Source organism: Seriola lalandi, unplaced genomic scaffold (assembly GCF_002814215.2).
Source record: "Seriola lalandi dorsalis isolate HSWRI2012SDOR001 ecotype SW California unplaced genomic scaffold, Sedor1 jcf7180002054916, whole genome shotgun sequence".
Lineage (NCBI taxonomy): Eukaryota > Metazoa > Chordata > Actinopteri > Carangiformes > Carangidae > Seriola > Seriola lalandi.
The window spans coordinates 2,175,391-2,197,945 of record NW_019525468.1 but is presented as its reverse complement, the minus strand read 5'-3'; the positions used below and the strand labels follow the sequence as shown (position 1 = coordinate 2,197,945).

At 43.4% G+C, this 22,555-nt stretch overlaps 1 protein-coding gene across 1 annotated transcript; it reads right to left on the bottom strand.

Annotated features, from left to right (window-relative positions):
• Nucleotides 1–22,336, bottom strand: dlgap3 (discs, large (Drosophila) homolog-associated protein 3). Its single transcript, XM_023431097.2, has 11 exons — nucleotides 21,155–22,336; nucleotides 15,115–15,329; nucleotides 13,638–13,740; nucleotides 13,338–13,554; nucleotides 11,160–11,698; nucleotides 10,700–10,794; nucleotides 9,486–9,705; nucleotides 7,811–8,105; nucleotides 7,622–7,713; nucleotides 7,269–7,415; nucleotides 1–6,548 (listed from the first exon to the last, which is right to left on the bottom strand). Exons 1-11 carry the CDS (start codon nucleotides 22,334–22,336, stop codon nucleotides 6,234–6,236), a joined length of 3,420 nt encoding a protein of 1,139 aa, XP_023286865.2. The 3' UTR covers nucleotides 1–6,233.
• Between the last annotated feature and the right edge of the window lie 219 nt (nucleotides 22,337–22,555).

The window sequence follows — 22,555 nt, the reverse complement described above, 5'->3', positions numbered from 1 at the left end:
CTCATTTAACTCGCTAAAATAGCTTTATAATAATCATATTAATAGTAATAATATTAGCCATTAGAAAATGTTTTGACAACGTTGACAGTGTTACATTCTGTGTTGGGGTAAACCACGTCACAGTGTGCCATCTCTCTGGGCTTCAGCGCTATCAGACGTGCTCCTTAGACACATCTAGATCCATCAAACATACAAGATCAATAAATAAATTTGTATGTACAAAATGAGAACCACAACACAACGAACAGAATCATGATATACACTTCACTGTGCAACACCCTCCGCCGTACTCACGTAATCAGACTGCGTCTCCAGGTCACCGTGGTGTTCTCATGCATCTCGTGTCATCCACCGGTGGCATTATGAAACAAAGTTCATATCTTATGGCATCGCTATTGCTATATGCTCCAGTCAGTTCCTTTTTATAGGAGGAAAAACAAAAGCATTAAATGTTTCTATGTACAATATGCTGTCTTGGCACTGAATCAAATGCGTATAAAACAAGAGAACTCAAGGATAAAGCTGAGCTTAAAGACAGAAAAGCTCGCTGTATCAAACCCGTCTGATTAAAAATAATGGTGTTCGGTGAGGAATACATGAAAGAGATGAGAGAGGAGGACAGGTGGAGAGAGAGTATAGACTGAGGGGCTATTTAGTTTTTGCTACATTACTGTATAGAGTAGAATACAGAGAGTGGAGAGTCTGTTTCAGTTTGATGTCCATGTTGTTTTCCTCTTCTGGCAGAAGTAAGAGTTCAGAGTGAAATAAAAGAACATGGGGAAAGAAGGTGTGGATCTTCCTTTCAGTCCATCAGTTCAACGCTTACTTTCCTCTTTTGGTGATCTCTCACTCCACAGAGGAGTGTCCATCATTGATCCCAGAGAAAAATGTCTTCCCAGAGTTATTGTCAGTTTGCTTTTCTTCTACTCCATCTCCTTAGTAGCAGCGATTTAAGACTTGTCATCGTAGATTAAACTATTTTTTTTTTGTTATTGTACACAAGACTCCCCCTTGAATACAGAACAATGTTTACCCATAGCTATAATTGACAACACCATTTATAATAATGAGAGTGATGGCAATAATTAATCCTTTAATGACAATAATCATACTAATAATAATCATATTGTAATAACAATATATGTAATATTGAGAAGAACAATGTCCATTGGCAACATGTATTTACAGTTTTGTAAACATGAGGGTGGCAGGGTATTATTTTTTTGTTAATTACACAGTAATTGCTCAGTTGTCTCTGACCCACATGGTTACCTGTGTGTGTACTGTAGAGCAACATTGCAGTGTTAATACACGCACACGCACACATACACGTACAAACTCAATTACACTTCAGTGCTAAAGGCACATTGGAGTTTGAGTTCAACATCTTCTTGGGTGCGAGCTGCTCTGGAGGCAGAGGGGAAGTAAAAGCTGAGAGCGGAGAATCAAAAATGTGTAAGAAGTTTGGTTAAAGTACAAACAAGTATTGGAGTTATAATGCTTAGGCTTTTCATGAAATCAGACCTGACATTACTAAAGGTTGCCATTTATTCAGCGACAGTATTTACATCCTGTTATCACATCTCTGTGTAAGGTTTTCCTTATTAGTGTCTGCCATTGACGTGTCGAATTCTAATTCTTTCCTACGCACAAGGGTCTCGCAGGAAATTGTGCATGTACATACGTAATGCAGCGTTATTTTATTTAATTGATAGTTAACTATAGTTAGTAGTTAAGTTTTCATCCAAATGTGGCACAAATTTTAACCAAATCTCCAGAAAACCAGCAAAAGTAAATGCAAACATTAAGAAGCATTTCCATCCCCTTCTTATTTGCCATAGTTGAGCAGATAAACAGTTCAATAGTTCTGTGCCATTTAAACCACTGAAAAAGAAAGAAAACATAATTAAATGTTAATGTTAATTTTGGAGCTCTACTGTCTGCTACAGTATTTTTGTTGAATTTTTTCACAAATAACATATTTTCTGAAAATATTTTAGTATTTCCTGCTGCTAAATGAGTCACATGCTTCATATACATCATAATTTATTGTCTTAGTCTGTTTCCACTGAACTTTGTCGAGTTTATTTTGATCAATACACTGACTTTTACACCTCGGTCACGACTTCAGATTTCCACGATTCACATTTTGCTTTCTTATACGGAAATTAAAGATGCACATAAAAATATGTGGGTAGAAACTTACTGTTTAAAGCTGTTTATGCTAGTTACTGCAAATGCTAACCCAACATTGCCAATTTTTTGACAGTATTACGTTTTAAATACTGCAGAGAGTAACGGAACAAGAAGGAACAGCCGCAGCTCACGGCTCCAGTTACTTAGCTGGAAAAAAGTGACTTTACTTTTTCCTCCAGAGCAGCTCTGCCTCTGAGAAATGTCAAACTAAAACTCAAATCTGCTGCTACAACATCCCTCCCCGCTCCACTTTGTTGCAGATGCACAATATACAGCACACACACATTGGCTACAGTTGAGCTCTTGCCTCAGCCACCACCTCCTTCACTGCTTTTGACTCTGCTGCTCTCCAGTCTCGGGAAAATGGCTACTAGAGAAACTGGACTCAAACAGCAAGTGCATTCCCCCCCCCCCCTTCATTCAGAGAATATGGACAACATTCCTGCGGGACTGCTCTGGTCCTGTGTTTTCAGGGTCTGTCGGTTGTGTGGTGCTAGAGAATCCCCTGAGGACAGAGGCCTGGGTCGGGGGTTGGAGACACTGCTGCTAGAAACTGAGGTACTCGGAGTTGACTTGTCCGTCTGGCTGTCCATGTGGGGTTTTTGCACTTCTAGAAGGAGGTGAAAGGGTTCATATATAGTCGTCTTGTGTGTTGGTGAGTGCTCGGATCATGTTTGTACAACTATACACCCAGGTGCTAGATTTAGCTGAGGCTCCTGTATTTATACTGTGCAGATATATCGCAGGACAAATGGATAGGTAAAATACTGAACAAAAAGTGTGGAAATCACAACCACCAAAAAGTGTGTTTGCAATGGACCTGTTTCAAGGCAAGGTGGCCGGCTAACACCTCAACTTGTGATCAAAAGTATAGAGGAGAAAGTCAGCGAGAATTGAAGAAGTAGTAGTTGCTACCGTGGATAAATATCCAACAAAGCCTTCTTGATTCCTGGTGTCCCTCGAGGCCGAAACGGAAAGACCTTGCCATCCCTCTGCGTGTAGGTTTGAGGAGTTTGAGGGTGGAGTCAAGAGTCCTTCACAGTGGAGTAACAGTATAAAAGCAGGTCTTTTGTGCTTTGTTCGATGAGGGCTGTGTCATACACCACTGAGATGTTAAGTTTGAGGGTAGAGGAGGGGAGGAGAGGGGATGAGTGGATAAAAGGACGCTCTGCAACCCACACTGCTGCAGACGAGTTACACATGATGTCTGATTCTTCAGCCCTTTTTTTTCTTTTATTTCCAGGGCAGCTTGTTTTACATGGAGGTTTTTAAATGGATCTGTTGAGATTCAAATCGAAACACGGATTGCTTCTGATTGTTTCAAGGTTTCCAGTATCACTGTCCTCCGAGGATATAATCTTCGTACAAAGAAGTGACTCATTGAAACAACTGCATTGTAAAATCTTGTCAATTTTTTTTTGTTTCAATCACAAAAAAGGTTTAGAAGCTACAAAATTTGATTTCCTTTCATCAGTCAAAAACGAGATTCTGCTAAATTTGTCATAAAACATGCAGTATTAACAAAATTATGTGAGTCTTATGTGTGTATTGCAAGTGAAAGTGAGGGAGACAAAGGATGGCATGTCAGTACGATAAAAACATTTTCTTTTACAATAGTCTCCGCAGATTTTATACTTTTCTATTTACATATCTTTCTCTCTCTCTCGCTCTCTTTCTATATATCTATATATTTATATATATATATATATATATACTGTAAACTGTGTTCAAAGGAAACCTCCACATATAGCTGGTTAGGCACATGTAGTTGGTTCTAAAGAGGAAGTACAGGGAGCAGATACAGCAGTATATGTTGTTAGAACCACAGATAGATATACAGTAGGCCTAAGGAGGATCGTACTTGGCAATTAGCGCTCTTGCCAGTTATACCCTGTGAACCTGACCCAGCACTCACAAACTGAGGATAATAATAATAATAATCAGTTGAAATTCTTTTTCACTTGTACTGAGTCTGGATATGCCACACAGCTGAAATATCACACAATGCTATAATCTATCATAATAATACTGTAGTAGTTCACATTTGATATATGCTTTTTTTGTACATATACTGTACTCAATAGTCTCTACTAATCTAGAAATGTAGATTATATTATAAAATATACATCTCCCATTAAAATATCCCATTTTGCCAACACATTCCATCCAAGTTTAAAAAAAAAGAAATAAACAGGTCATGCGAAAAGATTCTTATATTTCCTGTGTAAGGGGTTTTTTTGTCTTTAAAATGGCTGATTTGGACTTTTAAGTATTAAATGGGCTTCATCACATGTCCCTTCCGACACACAGCCCTTCACACTCACACTACACACAAACTCACACTCGACACCTGCACAAAAAAAATACTTCAATAAGAAATATGTGTTCTGACATAAATTCATCGATGAAACCCCCCTCCAAAGCTTTGAAACTCATGCTACACTTTGTTCAGTGGAAACACCGGAAAGTACGACTTCAGGAAGGAAATAAAGAGGAACACGTAGTGCAACAAACAAACAGTGTAACTCCATTCATAGCACGTCTTACTTTAAGCTCAGCAATTCACTATCTAGTTGCTTCTTTTCTATAATGTCACAACTGTGTGTCCTCTCTGTGGTAATTCTTTGGAAAGGGGTTTGGAGGGAGCTACATACAACAACTCCTTTTGTTTTCTGTCCTAACTCACTCTGTCTTTCGTCAGCAGTGTGTATGAGAGATTTGTACTTCAAGTTAGGCGAGTGGATTCTACTGAAGACTTTGGCGGGTCTCTCTCTCTCTCTGTTTGTGATCCATTGCCTTCTTAATTATGCAAAAACACCATGGGAAAGTCCACTCAAACAATATTCATTAGAAGAAAAGAGGAAAACACACTGTGTGTCAAGGGAAAGAACTGAAAGAAAGTAATAGTAAAGAAACTGATCTTCTTTCATGGCTGTTTCATCAGAGTGTCTGTTAATTTCTGACTGAGGTGGAAAGAACTCTCTACAGACCACTGTTGTTGGTTTGGGTCCACATTTGACCACTTGGTGGTGCTATAGTCTCACAGTGAAATGGGGGCCTTGTCAGTGAGGTCCTGAAAAGCCACCAAAATATATTCCCCCTAAATTTTCCCAGCGACCCCACCCCCTGAACACTTGAAACTTCAGAAAGACTACATAAAAAGCAAACAGATCTATTTTTCTTTTTCTTTTTTTTTGTCTGTGATGCTCTCTAGCTGTCAAGGCTGTGATGCTATACTGCAAAAGCTCCTTTTGGCAAACATGAGTGTGCACACTATGTACAAATAGCACTTGCACATTCAAACAGCCTCACTGCTGAATGGTGAGGGTAGTCGCTGGATGTGCGGGACGTGAAGGAGTGGAAGGAGAGGAACACAAAATGATTTCATATTCTTTGACCGAGTGCCTGGGTGGACAGATGGCACCTGGGTGAAAGGTGCCAGCTGTAGTTGGCTGAATACGCTTGAAGGATGTTCTTTGGGGATCGCCAACCATCTGACTTTAAGGGCGTTTAAACTGATGAGGGGAAATTCATCCATGTTTATTCATCCATACTGGTAGCATCGGGGAAGAATATGGATGCGTCTTGTTGTGATGCAGGAACCCCACAGAACATAATACGGATTCTGCTGCAAATGGCGTCAGGGATCCATACAGGGAGATTCTGTCAGAGGTTTTGTGCCTGTTAAGCCCTTTATTTCGAAGTGCTAGGTGAACACGCACAGGCATGCTACTACTGCGTGAACCTCTGCTGACTAGTGTTATAAAAATGGACTAATGCTAACTACTGTTTCATGTCTAGGCCTCTGTGTCAGTAAAACGTCCAAATTTCAAGACACTAAAATGGCTGTCATTGCTTGTTTAATGAGCAAGATGTCAGAATTTGCAGTTGTGGTAAGTGAACTAATGGGAATGCCGAGGGAAGGGTAGCAGATTAACAGCAATGACCTGCAGGAGATCCCAAACTAGGCGCAGGTCCGCTTCTGCTGGGGTGAGGTTGAGTGAGGAGGTGGAGAGGGAGACACCACAGTCTTGCGTTCAGAGTCGAGTCTGGGCTTCGGGGATGTAGATCTCGATGCTGTCGGCGCTCTCTGTGGCCGAGTTCTGCCTGAAGGAGGCGGTTCTCTTGGTCTGCAGCAGCCTCCTCCTCGCTTCTGTCCTCTGACGGTCCCCGAGGTCCAGGGACTTCTCCCTGATGGGTAGGGTGTGTCCACCCACGCGAGGCACCACCAGGCCCCCCGAAACCACTCCTCCACCTCCGGCGCCCACATCCCCAATGCTATCGGCCCGGAGGCTGCCGCTCACCCCGCCTGCTGGCTTCTTTGGTAAGGGAGGAGGAAGCTTCTTGTCCTCCTAGCCCGTCGATGATGTGACATAGATTTAAGATGTGAACGGACAGTGGATTTATTGTGTCGGTGGTGGGAAAATGGTTTTATAAGGTTGCGTGAAAGCAATCCCATGCAAAAAAAAAACAAAACAAAACAAAAAAAGCGGAGATATTGGGAGAAACAAAGAGAATGAGAAACCACAGACAAAAAGGGTAAAATTCAAGAAAAGAAGAATCATGGGCCGGGACGTTACAACAGACAGATAAGAACCAAAATCAGGAAAAAAAATCAGCAAAAAGTATCTCAGCATGCATTGGCATCAGGTGAAAATAAAAGAAGAAAAGGACATGAAATGGGAAAGGTAAAGGTGAACAAAAATTATGTAAAAAGAACAAGAAGAGAGGAAAAACAATTGTTAGTTTGTTATCAAGAATAATGTAGTTGATCAGTGAGTAGTCTAACCTTTAAAGACAGTAATGTAACAGTCAAGTACTTTCTTCTGTCTGACCAGCTGCAGCATGTGCACATATTAGTTACAGTTGCAGTTAGAATCATGTTTTAGCAGTATAAGACTCCACTGTCTCATGTGCAGCTCAGCTCAGTTCCTCTTGCTGTTTTGTATTTTCACGGCCTGCAAAGGCTTGGAGGGCACGACCATCTGCGCTACTCTTCTGCACATTGCCATCTTAGCTCTGGGGGGTTGCTGAAGTGAAACCAGGGCTTTTTGGATCCCCGGGCCTCTCACCTTCTTTTCAGGTGGGAGCCTCCAACCAGAGTCCTTGAGCCTCTGGAGGTCCTGAAACTTGACCCTGACGTCCTCTATGTTGAGCTGGAGCAGGTCCCAGAAGCCTGCCAGGTCCTGAGAGGTGGGCTGGGGGTAGGCTGATGGGTCCTGGGCGGGCAGGGAGACAGGATGTGACATGTGATGGGTGAGTAATATACAACGCTTTGTGAAAGGGAGGATGTTGCAAAAGACCAATTTCTAGGGTTTTTGCAGGCAAACTAATTTTGTTTTTAGCAACAGTGAATCTCAGCAGAACCATACACCATATGTAATGTTATGTTGTCATGAATTTACATGCAATCATGCATACTGACCACACTTTGTTGGCAGAGGCGGAAGAATTGCTGGACTTTCTGAGACATGAGCATCTGGGCGCTGCCAACTGCATTTCGAATCAGCTCAAGAACTGGGGAGGAAACAGCACATAAATAGTTTCAGATATCCAAGAATTATTCATCGTTTATCTCTGTCTCTAATCTTTTTGATCCTCCTCCCAAACTCACTCTCCTCTGGCAGTTCGTTCTCCTCAGCCTCCCTCTCCATGTTCTGGCACCAGCCCTCCATCCTCTCCACCTCCGTCTGTAGGAGGCGTAAGAAGAACTCTCCATCTCTCATGCAGGGCGAGGCTCGGCCCGAGTCGGGCAGGCTTCGGGGGCCCTCCAGGGACGGCGTCCCCGCCCAGGCTCGCTCAGAGGTGATGGGCAGAGGGGAGTGGGAACGTGGCGGCAAGTGCGGGTGCTGGTGGGGCCGTGGGTCTGCTGGGCAGGCCTCAGTGGTGTACCCACTCTGGATAAAGTCCTGGGAGAACAGAGGAGAAAACAGTTTGGACACTTCGGAGATTTGGACCATCAATAACGGTATAATAATTGAACAAAGACATTTCCACTATAAACCCTCTGTTCACTGTGTCTCTATCACAGTGAATGAAAGAAAGTAATTACTGCAACTGCACCAAATAATCCCATATTCAGTAATGGAACAAGGTGGACCTTCCCAGTGTCACTTGTATCATAAAGTCAGTGACAAAGTGTGAACACAGTTACTGTAGGGAATGTAATTAAAGCCTGATCATGTACAATACATCCATCTAAAGTAGTGACAGCGCCATCAGTGGCTGAAATCCATTGGTGACCAATCAAACTCAATTTCATATGTTAACCCTTTTCATCGACCGTACCTCTGATTCTACTGTAATTGAGTTAATCAGAAAAGGTTGTGTGTTTTTCTTCAGGTTTTCAGGTTCCATGTGGAGTTTTTGGCCACTGGTAGCGCTCTGGAGCTGTTTCTACGCGGGTCCTCCCTCTGTTTGTATCACGTTCACATGTACAGCACTTAACATACTGTACGCACAAGCACACGGTCAACAACATTCACCTTCCTGCCAAAGTTTCATGCCACGTCACTAATTTACAGCTTGTGACTAAAGAAACGTGCCAGTAAGGGCACAGGAATGGTGAACATAGGGGACAAGCAGCAATACGCAGGACTTGTAACCAACAGGGGTGACCGAACTAACCACGAGCGAAGTTATCTGCTAGCATCTGATGACGCAATCTGTGCAGGCGATCTAATCTAACAGACCACACTGACTCTGGGTTTGAAGGTGTTGTTTTACTAGTGTCTGTTAAAAATGTTTCAAAGGATCCATTTCAGTTCGAGTTGGAATTCATTAATTAAAATGATGTTTGTTGTCTTTGTAAAAACACTGGCATTATGCTGTTTCATCTTCATTACCTGACACCTGACATTCAGGTACGTCATTCGGGCGCTGGGTGACGATGTAAAGAAATTGAGCAATTTATATGGATGGGATCCTTAAACATGGTTTTCAAATCTGATTAGAGTTTTTGTCGCATTAATATTCATGAAGAGTACAATGTCATATGTCAATAAAAAAGTTGCTGTAGGGAATTTTACAATTTTTCAATAACAGTTTTGTAATGCGTTATTTCAGTTTACATTCTCCTACAGAACAAGAACACAAGCTACAGGGCTACAGAAAGCTAGCCTACAGGCGCTAAAGCTGTCTTCATACACATGAGCCTCGCCCTGAAGGTTGCATCCATATCATTGTGTCCATCTCCAAATATAACAACAACATACATTTAAACAATGCAGGTTCCAAAATATTAGTAAAAATCTGCTTTGTAAATTTTGTGCCACTCACTGCGGACCTACCTCTCTGTAGGCCCACTGTCCCTGCGTGTGGACGGTGCGGTGACACTCTGTGTACTGGCTCGCGGACTCAGGCTCTGACGAGTGCCTTTGGAATGAACAGCCGAACTGAAGGCTCTTGTCCTGTGTTGGCACGGCAATGCTGAGTCCTGGGAAGCCCTCGGGGTCCAGGTCGGCCTGCACGCTCGCTGTCACACTGTTGGAGCGCTTGAAACGAGCCCGCCTGCAACACAGGGAGTCACAGCAGGCCCCGAAGCCATCCAGTCACACGCGGTATTGCATGCAAAAGCCTTTCTCAAATATATATTTTTTCTCCTTCTAATAATTGCACATTCCTGTTTGAGCCGGGATAGTCAAGCCTTCACTGCAGTCACCACTATGCACTCGGTTGTGATAAGTCCTGCTAAATCTTTTGGCATATGACGCACTAGTGTGTGCAAATGTCACGTCAGTGGACTCAGTGATGAATGTTTACTCTATTACAAGTTTATACCCCACCTCCCCTCATCCTTCTTTGCTGTCTGATGGGGTGTGAGATGTGACTCAGATTTCCGCTCTCTTCTCACGCCCCCCAGCCCCCATCCCCCACCCCCCGACATCACACTGTCATCCTTGATGATTGCAGGAGGGTGGGGGCATTGTTAACAGGTGCATGATCACACAGCGACTGCTGGAGATTTGGGAGTATGAGATGCTGTGTGTGAGCATGCACGCATGTGAGTCTGACCCGTAAGCATTGCGAGATATAATTAGGAGAAGGGCTGCACGTGTGAAAGTCATGTCGAGTGTATGATTGCAGTAGTCATGGTTACAGTCACTAATGGCGAAAAACAAGACATTCTTGGAACAAAGTGTTACTGAGTTCAAGCTGTGATGTCTGATGAAATGTTAAATGAAATAATAAGATCTAGCCAAGAAATCAACCATAGGTGGCTGCGCTGTTGGGCGCCTGGGAGATGAAGGCTCTTTCAAATTATATATGAAAATTATTCACATAAATTACAGTACGACGACCACAAGCCCTTGATGAAGCCACATATTTTTGGTTGCAAAGATAAATTAGTAAATAAACAAATCGCATGTCTTAGTTTGCAAGTCTGTGTCTGTAATTAATGCAAGTTAAATGTCAGGCAAAACAAACACACAAGTCGGGAAGAGATTTCAAAAATACTTTACTTTTTCCCTACTTTGACTTTTAGTTGCACTTTCTTCTTTACCTTTTATCATCTTCCACTTGGACTCCTATAGAGTGGACCTCTGTAAGAGCTTTGCCCTCTCCGTCTGAATCTGACAGAGTCTCTGAGCTGTCCACCTGGAAGAGAAACAGCCACAAAGCTCCACAGTCAGACCACAGAGGAAACACGTGGCCTAAAGATGCGATACACAACTGGAATAAAAGGAATAGTCAGAGGCTCGCTAGTTATTAATGTTATATCTTGTTATTTCTTTTTCATACAAAAACATGTAAAAAACAACAGGTTACAATGCGAGGTTATAGTGAACTGCAGTTGGCAGATTTTGTTGCTATGCTAAGCTAATTGGATGCTTGCTGTAGCTTTATATCTAACAGGCACACATGAGAGTTGAACTGATCTTCTCATCTAACGTTCGGCAAAAAAATAAAAAAAATGAAATTAAGTCTTTGTCTCAATATTTAATGAAATTGCCTTTTCTCACCTGAACAGCTATGGATGGACTCCACTTCCTCCCAGCTCGTCCTTCATCCTGCCCTCCAACTTTACTCAGCACTATGCTGTTCTGAGGCAGAGAGACTGATTTCCCCAGGCTGCCCCCAACCCTGCCGTCCCTCTCCCTGGCCGGCCTCGGTGGCCCCTCCAACAGACTGTCAGCTGAGCTGCTGTGTTTGGCTCTCACCCCGACCCCCGGGCCCCCTCCATAGGGCACAAGCTCCCGCGAACCCCTGACCCCATCTAAGCTCTCTGCTGAGTTACTGTGCTGCCTGGAACGTCCAGGGCCTGTGGCGGTGTAGTAGCCTCCTCTGGAGGAGCGACCCGAGGGCCCGTCAGAGCTGCCCAGATCCACAGAGTTGCTGTGCTGCTTGGGGCGCCCGGGGCCTGAACCTGAGGCCAACTGTCCACTGCTCTGGAAGTAGGCATCCTGGGTGGACTCAGTGCTGCTCTGAGCCCGCACCGAGAGTGAAGACTTGGACATGCGAGGTGGGAGTGGGGGAGGAGCACCTTTGCGATAAGGAAAGACTGAAGTGTGAGAAGAGCGGGAGAAAGGAAGACAGAGGCATAGCGGTCTGTTAAAAGCAAAATGGGAGCTATATGAACAGGGAGCAGTACTTACAAAAGGGACAGACTGGAAGGAGAAGGTGAAAGGAAAGACAAAGAGTGAAAAGATGGAAATTTATTGGCATAAAAGGAGGTGAACCAAGACAGAGAAAAAAAGAAAACAAACAAAATCATTAGGAAATAATGACAAAAAAGATTTATAATTGCAACTCACTATTTCTTTTCACCAAAAATATCAGCTTTTGGTGTGAATTTCAGTGAGAGGCAGCGAGTGAAGTGGTGGAAAAGACAGACAGGATAGAAGTGACAAAAGAAAACCTCTTCCCTTGAGCTAACTTAACTCCGCTTCTTAGGAAGATAAAGCAATTTCCTGAGAGAAATATTAAAATGAGAAGTGCAAATTCTGTCACTTCCTCCTCCCTCACAGCTTCGTTCAAACATAGATGTGCGCACATACACACACACACACACATACATACATACACAGAGTTTATTTTCACTGAATACAGGATCAAACTTTAATGCATTTCTTTCCAGACATCTTCATTGCTTTAAACCAAGACGCTCTAACTTCCAGTGTGTGTGCATGCATGCACGTATGTATGTAGGTGTGCGTGCATTTGAGTTTGTGTACCGTACGTGTGTGTGTTTGTGGCTGATGTATATGACACTTCACAGAGGCTTTAGTAAATCTCAGGGGGGATTTGCTGGTCTAAGCTTAGAATTTTGAGTCCTATGAGGCACTGAAGTAGCTCTGCAGTCTACTGTACAAACACACATTAGCAAACATATGCACCCACACACACACACACACACACACACACGCACACATGCACACACACACGCACACACGCACACAAGCACACACACATACAATCTGAAATAAATACAGATAGAGTGAATATTGGGCTTGAGCAGGTGATTTCTTTATGAAGAATTATTAGGAAAAAAAATACAGAATCCAAAAAAAAAAAAAATGTTTCAAATTAATTGATGGAGAGGGAGAACACAAAGAGAAGTGACCATGCCAGGAAGAGGCAGATAGAAGCAGCTGGAGACACTGAGCTATCATCATAATCATGAGTGTTCCTGTCGCTATTACTGAGCCAGAGGAACGTGCTATCACATGGGAGGATGATGGAAGAGATGAGATCCAGAGACAAGACAAATGACAGAGAACAAAGAGCATGCACAATAACATACACACAAGCCTATGCTTATAGCATTCACACATATACATATAACACAAAGAAAGTGCTGCAGGGGGAGGAGAAGGGTGAAAAATAATGATTGCAGAGAAGAAAAAAAGGTTAGAATTTAAAAATGGATGCACATATTACATGCAGGTGTGTGGTGGCTGATAGTGTGGGGTTTGTGGATGTGTGGATGTGTGTGTGTGTGTGTGTGTGTGTGTGTGTGTGTGTGTGTGTGAGGTAAGCAGGCACAAGCTGTCATAAAATTCCTTCTCCCACTAGCTGCCCTACTGTGTCGCCCACCTGGTTGCCACCACATAAAAGGCAACCGCGCATTCTTTTAACACTCACACAGACACTGAGTTTTACATACTGGTAGACCGAGCCGCACACAAGCACAAACTCACCGGCCCCGCCCTTGATGCTTCCCTGGGGGCCTGACATGGAGAAGACGGAGAGGCAGTCGTCGTCCTGGGAGCAGCCGGCCTGGATGGCGCGAACGTAGCTGTGGCTACGGGTGCGGAACACACCTGGAAGATCCAGGGCCTCCACGGCTTGAGACTCCACCTCCCCAAACATGGTCTCGCACACCGCCTCAAACTGACGGTTCAACGTATCTCCCAGCTGGAGGAGGGAAATGAGGACACTTGAGTCTAGTCAAGGCACCTCATCAAAGAGTGACACAAGTAAAGCACATTATTTGATACCTGTGAGCTGGTCAGAGAGCGGGTGTAACTACGAGAGCGGGTGTGGGCTTTGGGTGTGGTTCGGGTGTTGGGGTAGGAATCTGTACACTGCTTACAGGAGTACCTGGATCAAACATATAACACACATAATCAGCATGAACAGCTACAGTGCATAATGAAACAAACAGCTATTTCTCACCTCGTTAGTATCACATTCTGGCTGTAAAATCTGCAGCCATTTGCTTTGCTATTTTTGACAAGAACTCATATTTGTAACACACGGTGCACCATTTGGTTAACCACGACCATCAAATAAAATGTCACTGAGTCATCTTCTATAACTATGCCAGTTGGAGTCATTTTGAGTGTTGTAATGCTGCATTCCCCAGTCAAATGAGAAAATCTGAAAAAGCATTAAATCATAACTATAATTTTTTTCACATTTCTATGAAATCATTCTGAAATACCGATTTGTGCTATTTCCATGTTGGATAGAAGTGCAGTTAAACGTGGAATTGTCCTGTGACAAACCCCAGGTTCCAGAAGAATTATTCACTACATAGAAGAACATAATGTTCTGTGTTTTTTATGATAACTTAACTGTGCTGATGTAATAACTTATTGTCTTTCTATATCATATTGTGACAAAATCCTGTTTTCAAGATAGGGTACTGTAATTTACAGTTATCTCTGAATGAGGCAATGAGAATTATGACTACATTCAACGTTACTGAAACTATCGCTAAATATTTTAAAGGGCCACTCAATTTTACACAGTTTTACTCAGCCAGTGAAAGGTGTGTAATGTGTTCTGTGTCTCTGGACAGAGCTTTTTAAGGTCTAACAAAATAACCTAGATGATTTCATCAGGGTTATTCTGTGTTATAAGTTAAATATTTCAAATGTAATGTTTGTAGTGTCCAGATGTGCAAAAATGAATCATTGTAGTAGCTCTTTAAGTTCTTCAAAATTAAAACTCTTTTTAAATGTCTTTATTTTTCATCTATCTCTAGTTTAAAGTCACCATTTACCGACTTTAACAGCACAGTCAAAGACCAGTGCTGCTTCATGCGGCAAAACAAAAATGGAAGGAAATTAAAAGCATGAATTTCAGAATTTCAGAAAAACAACAACAGATTAACATCATGTGAAAAGTCCATCAATGTAACTAACTATAGTAATAGTAATAACTATAGCATTTAAATAAATATAGTGAAGAAAAAAGTACAATAGTTCCATCTGAAATGTAGAAGAGCAGGAGTATAAAGTAAGTGGAAATTAGCAAAGTATAAATACCTCAAAAGTGTACTTGACAGGACTTTGCACCACTACATGTGTGTATAGAGAGACATTTTACTACAGCTATCTTGTACTTTTGTGACTATGTAAGATATTTGAGTCCAGCTGGATGTTAAAAACCAGAGTGTCAGGATGGAGCAGATCAACACGCACAGCTCAAACGTCTTTCAACAAAAAAATTACATTTGTGACATTTGACCTTTGATCCATGCTGATAGATCGTCGAAAGGCATCCCTCTGAGCGATCAGGGTGGACTTGGGTGAGGCTTTTGGGCTGGTGTCTGAGTCGGCACTGTCGTCATCACCCATGGCCTTGATGTAGCTGCCGCTTCGCATACGACGGCAAGGAATCTCCCCTGCGCTGTCGGCTGGGCCGCCACTGCCGTATCCACCTCCCCAGTCTTCTGAAGGGACCTGGGACACATTCACATAGTCATAGGTAAGTATAGAACTAAGTATGAGGATAACACAAACACGTAGTAAGTAGAAGTGTACGACCATGTGGAGTTGACACATGGTCAAGTTTGTTTAGTAAGACTCTCTATAAATGGATTAAACACAGAGTTGGTATGGTTAAAAGTAAGTAGGCATTTTTCGTCTACACCGACTGTTAAGTGAAAAGCAATTGATCACAATGTGAATTAATCAGGGTTGAGATATTGAAGATGTTTTCACTGCACTGTTGGCAGTTTCTTCCCAATATCTGTTATCAAAGTCAAAAGACTTCTGGAAACAGAAATATATTTCATCCTTGAAAGATATTTCACACCTCACACAGAAGGACAGCGATGACTCAGACGCACAGTCCTCGCACACGTGCACACGGTGTTGGCTTGTAAAGCAAACACACCAACACAGAAAGCTCAAGCATGCTCATGCACACGATAAGAGCACACTCGCGCACGCACATGCACATACAGTATATGCATACACATGGGAGATGACGTTAGTGAAAGAGAGAAAGGGACAAAGGGACTTACAGAAAGAGAGAAACTCTGACAGCTGGAGAAACACTGACACAGAGAAGGAAAAACAGCGTAAGCCTGAAGCCGACAGACAGAGCAAATAAACAAATACACAGAAAGGCGGGTAGACGGGCAGAGAGGACAGACGGATGAAATGTAGGCAGACAGACAGGAAAGGCGAGTGGCATATAGAGAGATAGACAGATGTACAGGGGGGACAAAACAAGAAACAGGGAAGCAGAATAGCAGACTTAAGCCGACAGAGAGCAGGATGACGGACGAGCAGTCTGATGAGAAAACAAAATGAAAAACACACACACACACACACACACAGGGAGACACTCGAGACAAGAAACTAAAGAGGAAGGCAACACATAGAAAAGTGATAAAGAGCAATGAAATGAAACCAAAAAATTGACAGGTTCCCACTGCGGCCCTCATGTAAAATGTATGATGTCTCATAACCAAGTCAGAATGCTCTCATTACTCTTAAAAAATGTCCTCGCTTGCTGGTCTGTTGTGGGAGTTTTTCCAAAGAAAAACAAGATGACACCTCATTCACTGAGTGACACTGTGAAAACTTTTCTGACATATTCATATGAGTTGACTGTTTTGGTAGACAGAGCTAACAAGACAGAAAGACAATGAAACAGCTCGTGTCTTTAAAAAAAAAGCATTAACTGCCCAAACAGGTCAGATGTGAGCACAATGTACAACAATAGTTAAAAGTGGCTAAAAAGCTGAGGGGAATTTCAGAGAAGGTTGATAATTCTCTGTGGGTTTGTCATTAAAAGTGACACATTTGACATTACTCATAGTCCTTTCAGCCATTGTTCAAATTAAAGATAATGATTAGTGCAGCTTTAATTTGCATCTTTAGAGTTGAGGTAAAACTTCCAGAGGTAAGGAAGCCTAATTCAAAATCACACTGACATTTGTAATCATGCAAATACCATGCAAATGACTAAAGATCCAGCCTTGGGACATAAACTTACTCAACAGTATGACATATTGTTGTATGTTGAGTATACTCCATTTGTCAAGGCAAGCATGGTAATTAAAAAAAAAGAAGAGCTAATATCTTTTTTATTTCATTTTTTTTATTCATGATTTCTGCTCTCAACCACATTTAAAGGACAAGCCCACTAACCACTGCAGTTTGTATGTCATCAGAGGCGATTCCGTAGGTGATTGGACGGCAAGGGTCAAACTCGTGGGCAAAAAAATGAAGCCAACACAGAAGTGCTTAAAACTTCAGTTCCTTCAATGGCCACTTGGGGCTGGCTCCAAAAGTGAGTCAATTTCGTAGACTTGCTTGTTAAAATGCCCAACTTTACAGCAGAAGTTAACAGGTTTACAGCCTGGTACAAAAAACAGTTTTAGTGTCTATAGCTAATTCCCCCCTTCGTGGCAACTGTATGGGGCTGAATTACATAACTCACCTGTTTAATTTTATTAAGGTTTAAAGTTATGCATCATTGAGGGCGTGCCGCTTTGAGGGACAGGCGGATGAGCGTATGCTTGCCTCAAACCGGCATTCTCGGCTCCACACGTGCCCCACCTCTTTGCCCATTTTCGGATTAGCCGGGAGTTAGTTAGGCAGAGTCAGGTACTGCCAAGATGGCGACGGCGGAGCAGCCCACTTTGGGTTTCAAAACCGCTCCACAGAAACCTATGGGTGAGGTCACGGAGGCTACATTCAACTTTATATACAGTCTATGGTGGAGGGCCCATGTCTCTAATAACAGCTAAAAACTTTTTAAAAACAGTAGAGATTATAGCTAAAACGTTGAAAAAACAGACACTGGAAGAGGATCCAATAAGGGTTAAATAAAGAGACCTGGTTTAGATAATTGAAGACATTACATGTTTCATCATGACATGGACGGCTGAGGATCTTCACAAAATTATAATGGATGTTAAGTATCTGCACTGTTATGGTGGCAAATTTTCAAGGGGGTCTGTAGTTCTTGTATGCTAAAAATAAATAAATAAATGACTGAGTAACTTTGTAAAAATCATGAATGTTTCAGTTTCTAATATCACGAGCTGCAGTAGAAGGTAATTTGACTTCATATATGAATAAACCCTAGGATATTTTTTTTTCAGTGACCCAATGACACACACATAGTGAAGACCCCACGGTTTGGCATCCAGTGTGTGTTTTTAAGGTCATCACTTAAAAGTTGATTCAGCCTAATCTCCTGATCCCCCTGGCCTTCCACTATCTCTCTCATTTTCTCATCCTGCTCTTTCACTCCTCCTCTTGCGTTTCCCCCTGGCTACCATCACCTCCTTTATCTCTTCTCTATCCCTGAGCTTGCTTCACTATCTCTGGATCTCTCTACCTTGCTCTTTTCCCTCCTCTATCTTTGTCTCTCTCTCTCCCTCACTGTTTCTGTCTTCATTTCACTTTCGCTCCATATTCTTGTTTTTGTCATTCCTTATCTACGAGACACAGGCCGAGGGGAAAAGAGAGGCTTAGGGAATGGAGAGCGCCCGGTTCTGATGCCGCACATCGTGATTGGCATTGACACCATGGGAGAAAACCTTGCACATGTCCCTTTGCTTCTGACCACTGTAATTCAGACATTTTTGTTCCTTTAATTTTCACTTCGAGATGCTTCACTTTTTTCTTGCTTTTCTTGGTGTGGACTTGTCGAGATAAGCTTGTATGAACATGTCAGTGTTTCAAAAACCCACTACTTCAATATGTATTTGCTGCAGGTACTTTGTTATACAAGAGTGCTCAGGGCCTTCCAGGCCTTCAGAGATGTCCAAACATATCAGCATTTTAAATGTTGGCCTTTAATCTCTTTCATCTTCAGCCCCCACAGCTGCGTGTGTTTGTTTAGTAAGTGGCAGGTGAATTAACCAATCACATTTTGACTTATAATGGGTGGGACCAAAAATCACAGCTCTAGGCCTTCCCGGGGGCTCGAGGCCAGAGCTTCCTCACAGGGGAAATCGTCATCGGCCTTTAGAATAGGTGCGTTCACTGTCTTCACTCAACTCTCCCGGGTTGAAAACTCAACAGACCATTAAGGGGGCACTTCCATTTTGTAGGCAGCACAAACTAATGAAAACAAGCATACCCCGAGCCCCCAAGCTGGAACGTGAAAAAATTGTTTTTATGTTGGAAGAAGTGAAGAAGAAGTTGCCTGTTTGCACTGGACTTCACGTGACAATATTCTCAACTTAGAATATTTTTATGAAAAACTCTTTCAAAGCTTTTGATCCGTGGACCCTTACAGACTAAAGTTGAGTTGAGTCATTATATTTGTACAGTCTGACGATCAAATCAGGTGATTCTATTACATACAAGTATATTTTACTTGAATCTCTTACCTTCTTCTCCAGTCAGGATCGCCAGCATCTTTTCAAAAAAAATTATTTTCATGGCTCATGTCCTGGAGTGGACACACACTCCCATACAGTGAGTGAGCTGAACAACAACACAAATCTGAACAGTGGAATAAGGAATACAATGATAAGATTTGTGTGGTGTGAGAAGCAGAGCACTTTAGCATGTTAGCATGTTAAAGAGTTAAACCTGGAATTTACTGATTTTTGGCAACTGTGAGACAGACTATATGTAACTATAATGCATTAACTGCAGATTTACACATCCAGCAGCTATGGAGCAATATCAGCAGCCACCTGAAGTTGTGTTTGTGATCAATTTTTTTCATTTTAGCTCTGATTTTTTTGTTGCAACCAACTCCTGAGGTTGGCTAGTGATGACTTGGACTGTCTGCTGTTGGGTTTTTGGTCACTATGACAGCGGTGACAGTGAACAAAAACAGTAACGGTACGGAGCCAGAACAAAAAAAAACCAAAACAATGAGCTAAAAGAGGATATAAAGCTGTGTAGGAATGTGAGGAATTGAACGATCGGATGATAATTCCCTGTAGTTTCATGACCATGAGTGACAACTATATTATTCATGTAGCCATATGATCCATTGTTATTGTAAAAATATTCATAATAGTAACTTTAAAGTCTGGTGTTAAATGTATAATATCTAGTCTTTACAAACTCTATCTGGCAGCAATTGTTTCGAATTTTGCTTCCAGAGAACAAGGTCTCAGTTCAGAACTGCTACTTCAATATGGCACCTGTGCTGCTGTTTGTCCTGAGGTCTGGTCCTGCTGGACTAGACCTGAACGGCTCTATATCTGCAGCTCCAGGAAGCTGTCTGATCTGAAGCCATGGATCAATCTGGCTGACTTCAGCACATCTAAACGGGGCACAAAAATTCACTCCACACACGGTCTCCCCTCTCCTGACAAAACTGCAAGTGACGCCTGAAGATATGAGAAAAGCTGCAAAGGGGAAGTTCATTTTGTGTCCTAAGGTGTGAATGTGATGGTAGCCCTAAGGCTCAGAGGCAAATTGTGCGGGGTCTGTCCTTTGAAAACCCCAACACACACAGCCCTGCTCTCACTGTCTCTTCTATCAGCAGACCTCAGCTGTGTCTAAAGGATGAGAGTGGGAAAAACACCAGGGACTCCTGTGGCTACCTGCTGTTTCCGTAGAAACACAGCCTGCATGGCAGCTCTACCTCAGCACAGCTGGAGGTTTGTGTGTTTGTGTTTGTGTGTGTGTGTGTGTGTGTGTGTGTGTGTGTGTGTGTGTGTGTGCTCTCAGCTGCCTTTGTAGGTACACTGTAACAGCCATTAGCTTTTCATTTTAGGGAATTCATGTATATAAAATGGGAGAAAGGGCAAAGGGAAAATTGCATGTGTTGGATTCGGAGATGGAGTCAGGCCCCTGGAAGTGGGAACTGTTAGGAGAGACATCAAATAATCTCTGCACGGATGAGAATCATTGTTTTCTGACTCACAGCAAAATACCCAGACAGTCCGGGGTGTGGTGGATATTTAAACCTTTGAACCCTGGGCTGTTTTTGCTCAGTTTCCACATTTCACGTCATGTTTGTTTTGATACTTTTTTGAAGACAAAAAAAAGTTTTATGCAATTCAGAATTGTTGTGTTTTGTCCAGAGGTTTCAACACACAGTAAAAACCTGTATATGAACCAATTGAGTGTCATTGCTCCAGGGATATAAGAATCAACAAAAAAAAGTTTTCCCATCATTACTTTACAGAAATATCAATCCTTTTTGCAGCAGATCACTGTGCAGCAAACAAAGTCACTCAAGTAAAATATTCCCTTTGTACACACACACACACACACACACACACACACACACACACACACACACACACACACACACACACACACAGGCTGACATGCAGGCGTGCACACACCTGCAGATAGTGAAAGGTCCTCTCCTTCAGCTTGCTCTCCACGGGCACAAGGGCTTTGTTGTAGCCTCCTCCCCCTCTGGTGGAAGGGTACACCTCCCTTGCCTGACTCACTGTCATGGCTGACCAGGTGCTCCTCTTCAGGGAGTGGCCGTGGTGCCCGTGGTGTCCCCCTCCTTCACTTCCAGCGAGAGCCATTGTGGTACAGGCCACACACTCCCCCGGCCCTGGCCCTCCGCTGCGCTCCTTGGGCTTCTTCATGGTGAGCTCCTGGATGGCAGCATCCAGACTTTCGTGTCCGCTGGGATACCCCCGTCTGCCCCCGCTCACCAGGAAGCTGCTGTCGCTGTCCAGGTTGTCGTCAGAGCTCCACCAGCCTGCTGTCCTGCTGCGGTGGCGTCTGCCTGACTCGTGCCGCGAGTCTCCGCTCTTGCTACGCTCTCGAGACTTGCTCCTCCTGGTGGACCGAGACTGGTGGCCTGAGTAGTGACCTCCACTTTCCTCCCCTCCGCTCCTGTGGCCTCCTCCTCTTTCGCCACGGTAGTCCCCACCTCCTCTTGTGCCGTTGTATTCCCGTTTGGATGGTGCCTCCAGGGAATGGGACTTGGCAAAGAGGCGCTGCACAGAGTTGACTAGGTGACGGATGCGAGAGGGGCTTTCGCTGCGTTGCTCAGCACCCCCGCTAGCAGTGCGCTGGTACTGCAGCGTGTGGAAGCCATCAGGATGAAAGGGCACCTGCTTCTCGAACTGGTCCATCAGGTTTGGGGGAATACGGTGCATCTTCCCTCCGTGGCCTGAGGACAGGCACTCCTCGCAAGAATCAAACGACTGGAGAGCCGGGTGCTGGCTGGGGTGGGAACGAGGGAACGTGCCAGAATGGGAGTGGGAGTGGGAGTGGGAATGGTGCCTCTCCAGCGCCAGAGCCTCAGCCGGACCTCCTGGAGGGTAATAGTGGCCGTCGCTGTGACCCTGGTAGTAGTCTCTGCCCGGGCCATCACAGTCCTCAGGGGTGCAGTGGCAGGGGCCTCCTCCGCCACCACCAGAGGAATGTTGGGACATGCTACGGCTGACATGGTACCCTTTCATAGGCGCCGGGGCGTGGTGGGCCGTCCGGGCCGAAAGGGGGCGCTGTGGGCGTGACAGGGCTGCACCAGTCTCACCTGGAGGCACAAAAGGAGCGACCATTTAAATTCGGTATCTCAGGAACTAGAAGTGAACACAATGTGTTTATGTAAATATTCATCTTTATCAAATAATTAAATCTAGTGCTCAGTCTTGCAATCAGTAACATTTTACTGTCTCATTACACAGAATAACCATAAGTCACTCTACCTCAGTAGCTTTAGATCTCGAGCTTTCTAAACAGGCAAAATCACATAATGTTCAGATGAGAATACGCATGAT

Excerpts from the sequence above, each read along its gene's own strand:
- dlgap3 (XM_023431097.2), bottom strand. The coding sequence starts at position 22,336 with ATGGTCGCTCCTTTTGTGCCTCCAGGTGAGACTGGTGCAGCCCTGTCA. Across the intron at positions 8,106-9,485 it reads GACAGTGGGCCTACAGAGAG|GACTTTATCCAGAGTGGGTA; the intron begins GTAGGTCCGCAG and ends CTGTTCTCCCAG. Across the intron at positions 7,416-7,621 it reads GCCTCTGCCAACAAAGTGTG|GACCCATCAGCCTACCCCCA; the intron begins GTCAGTATGCAT and ends CTGCCCGCCCAG.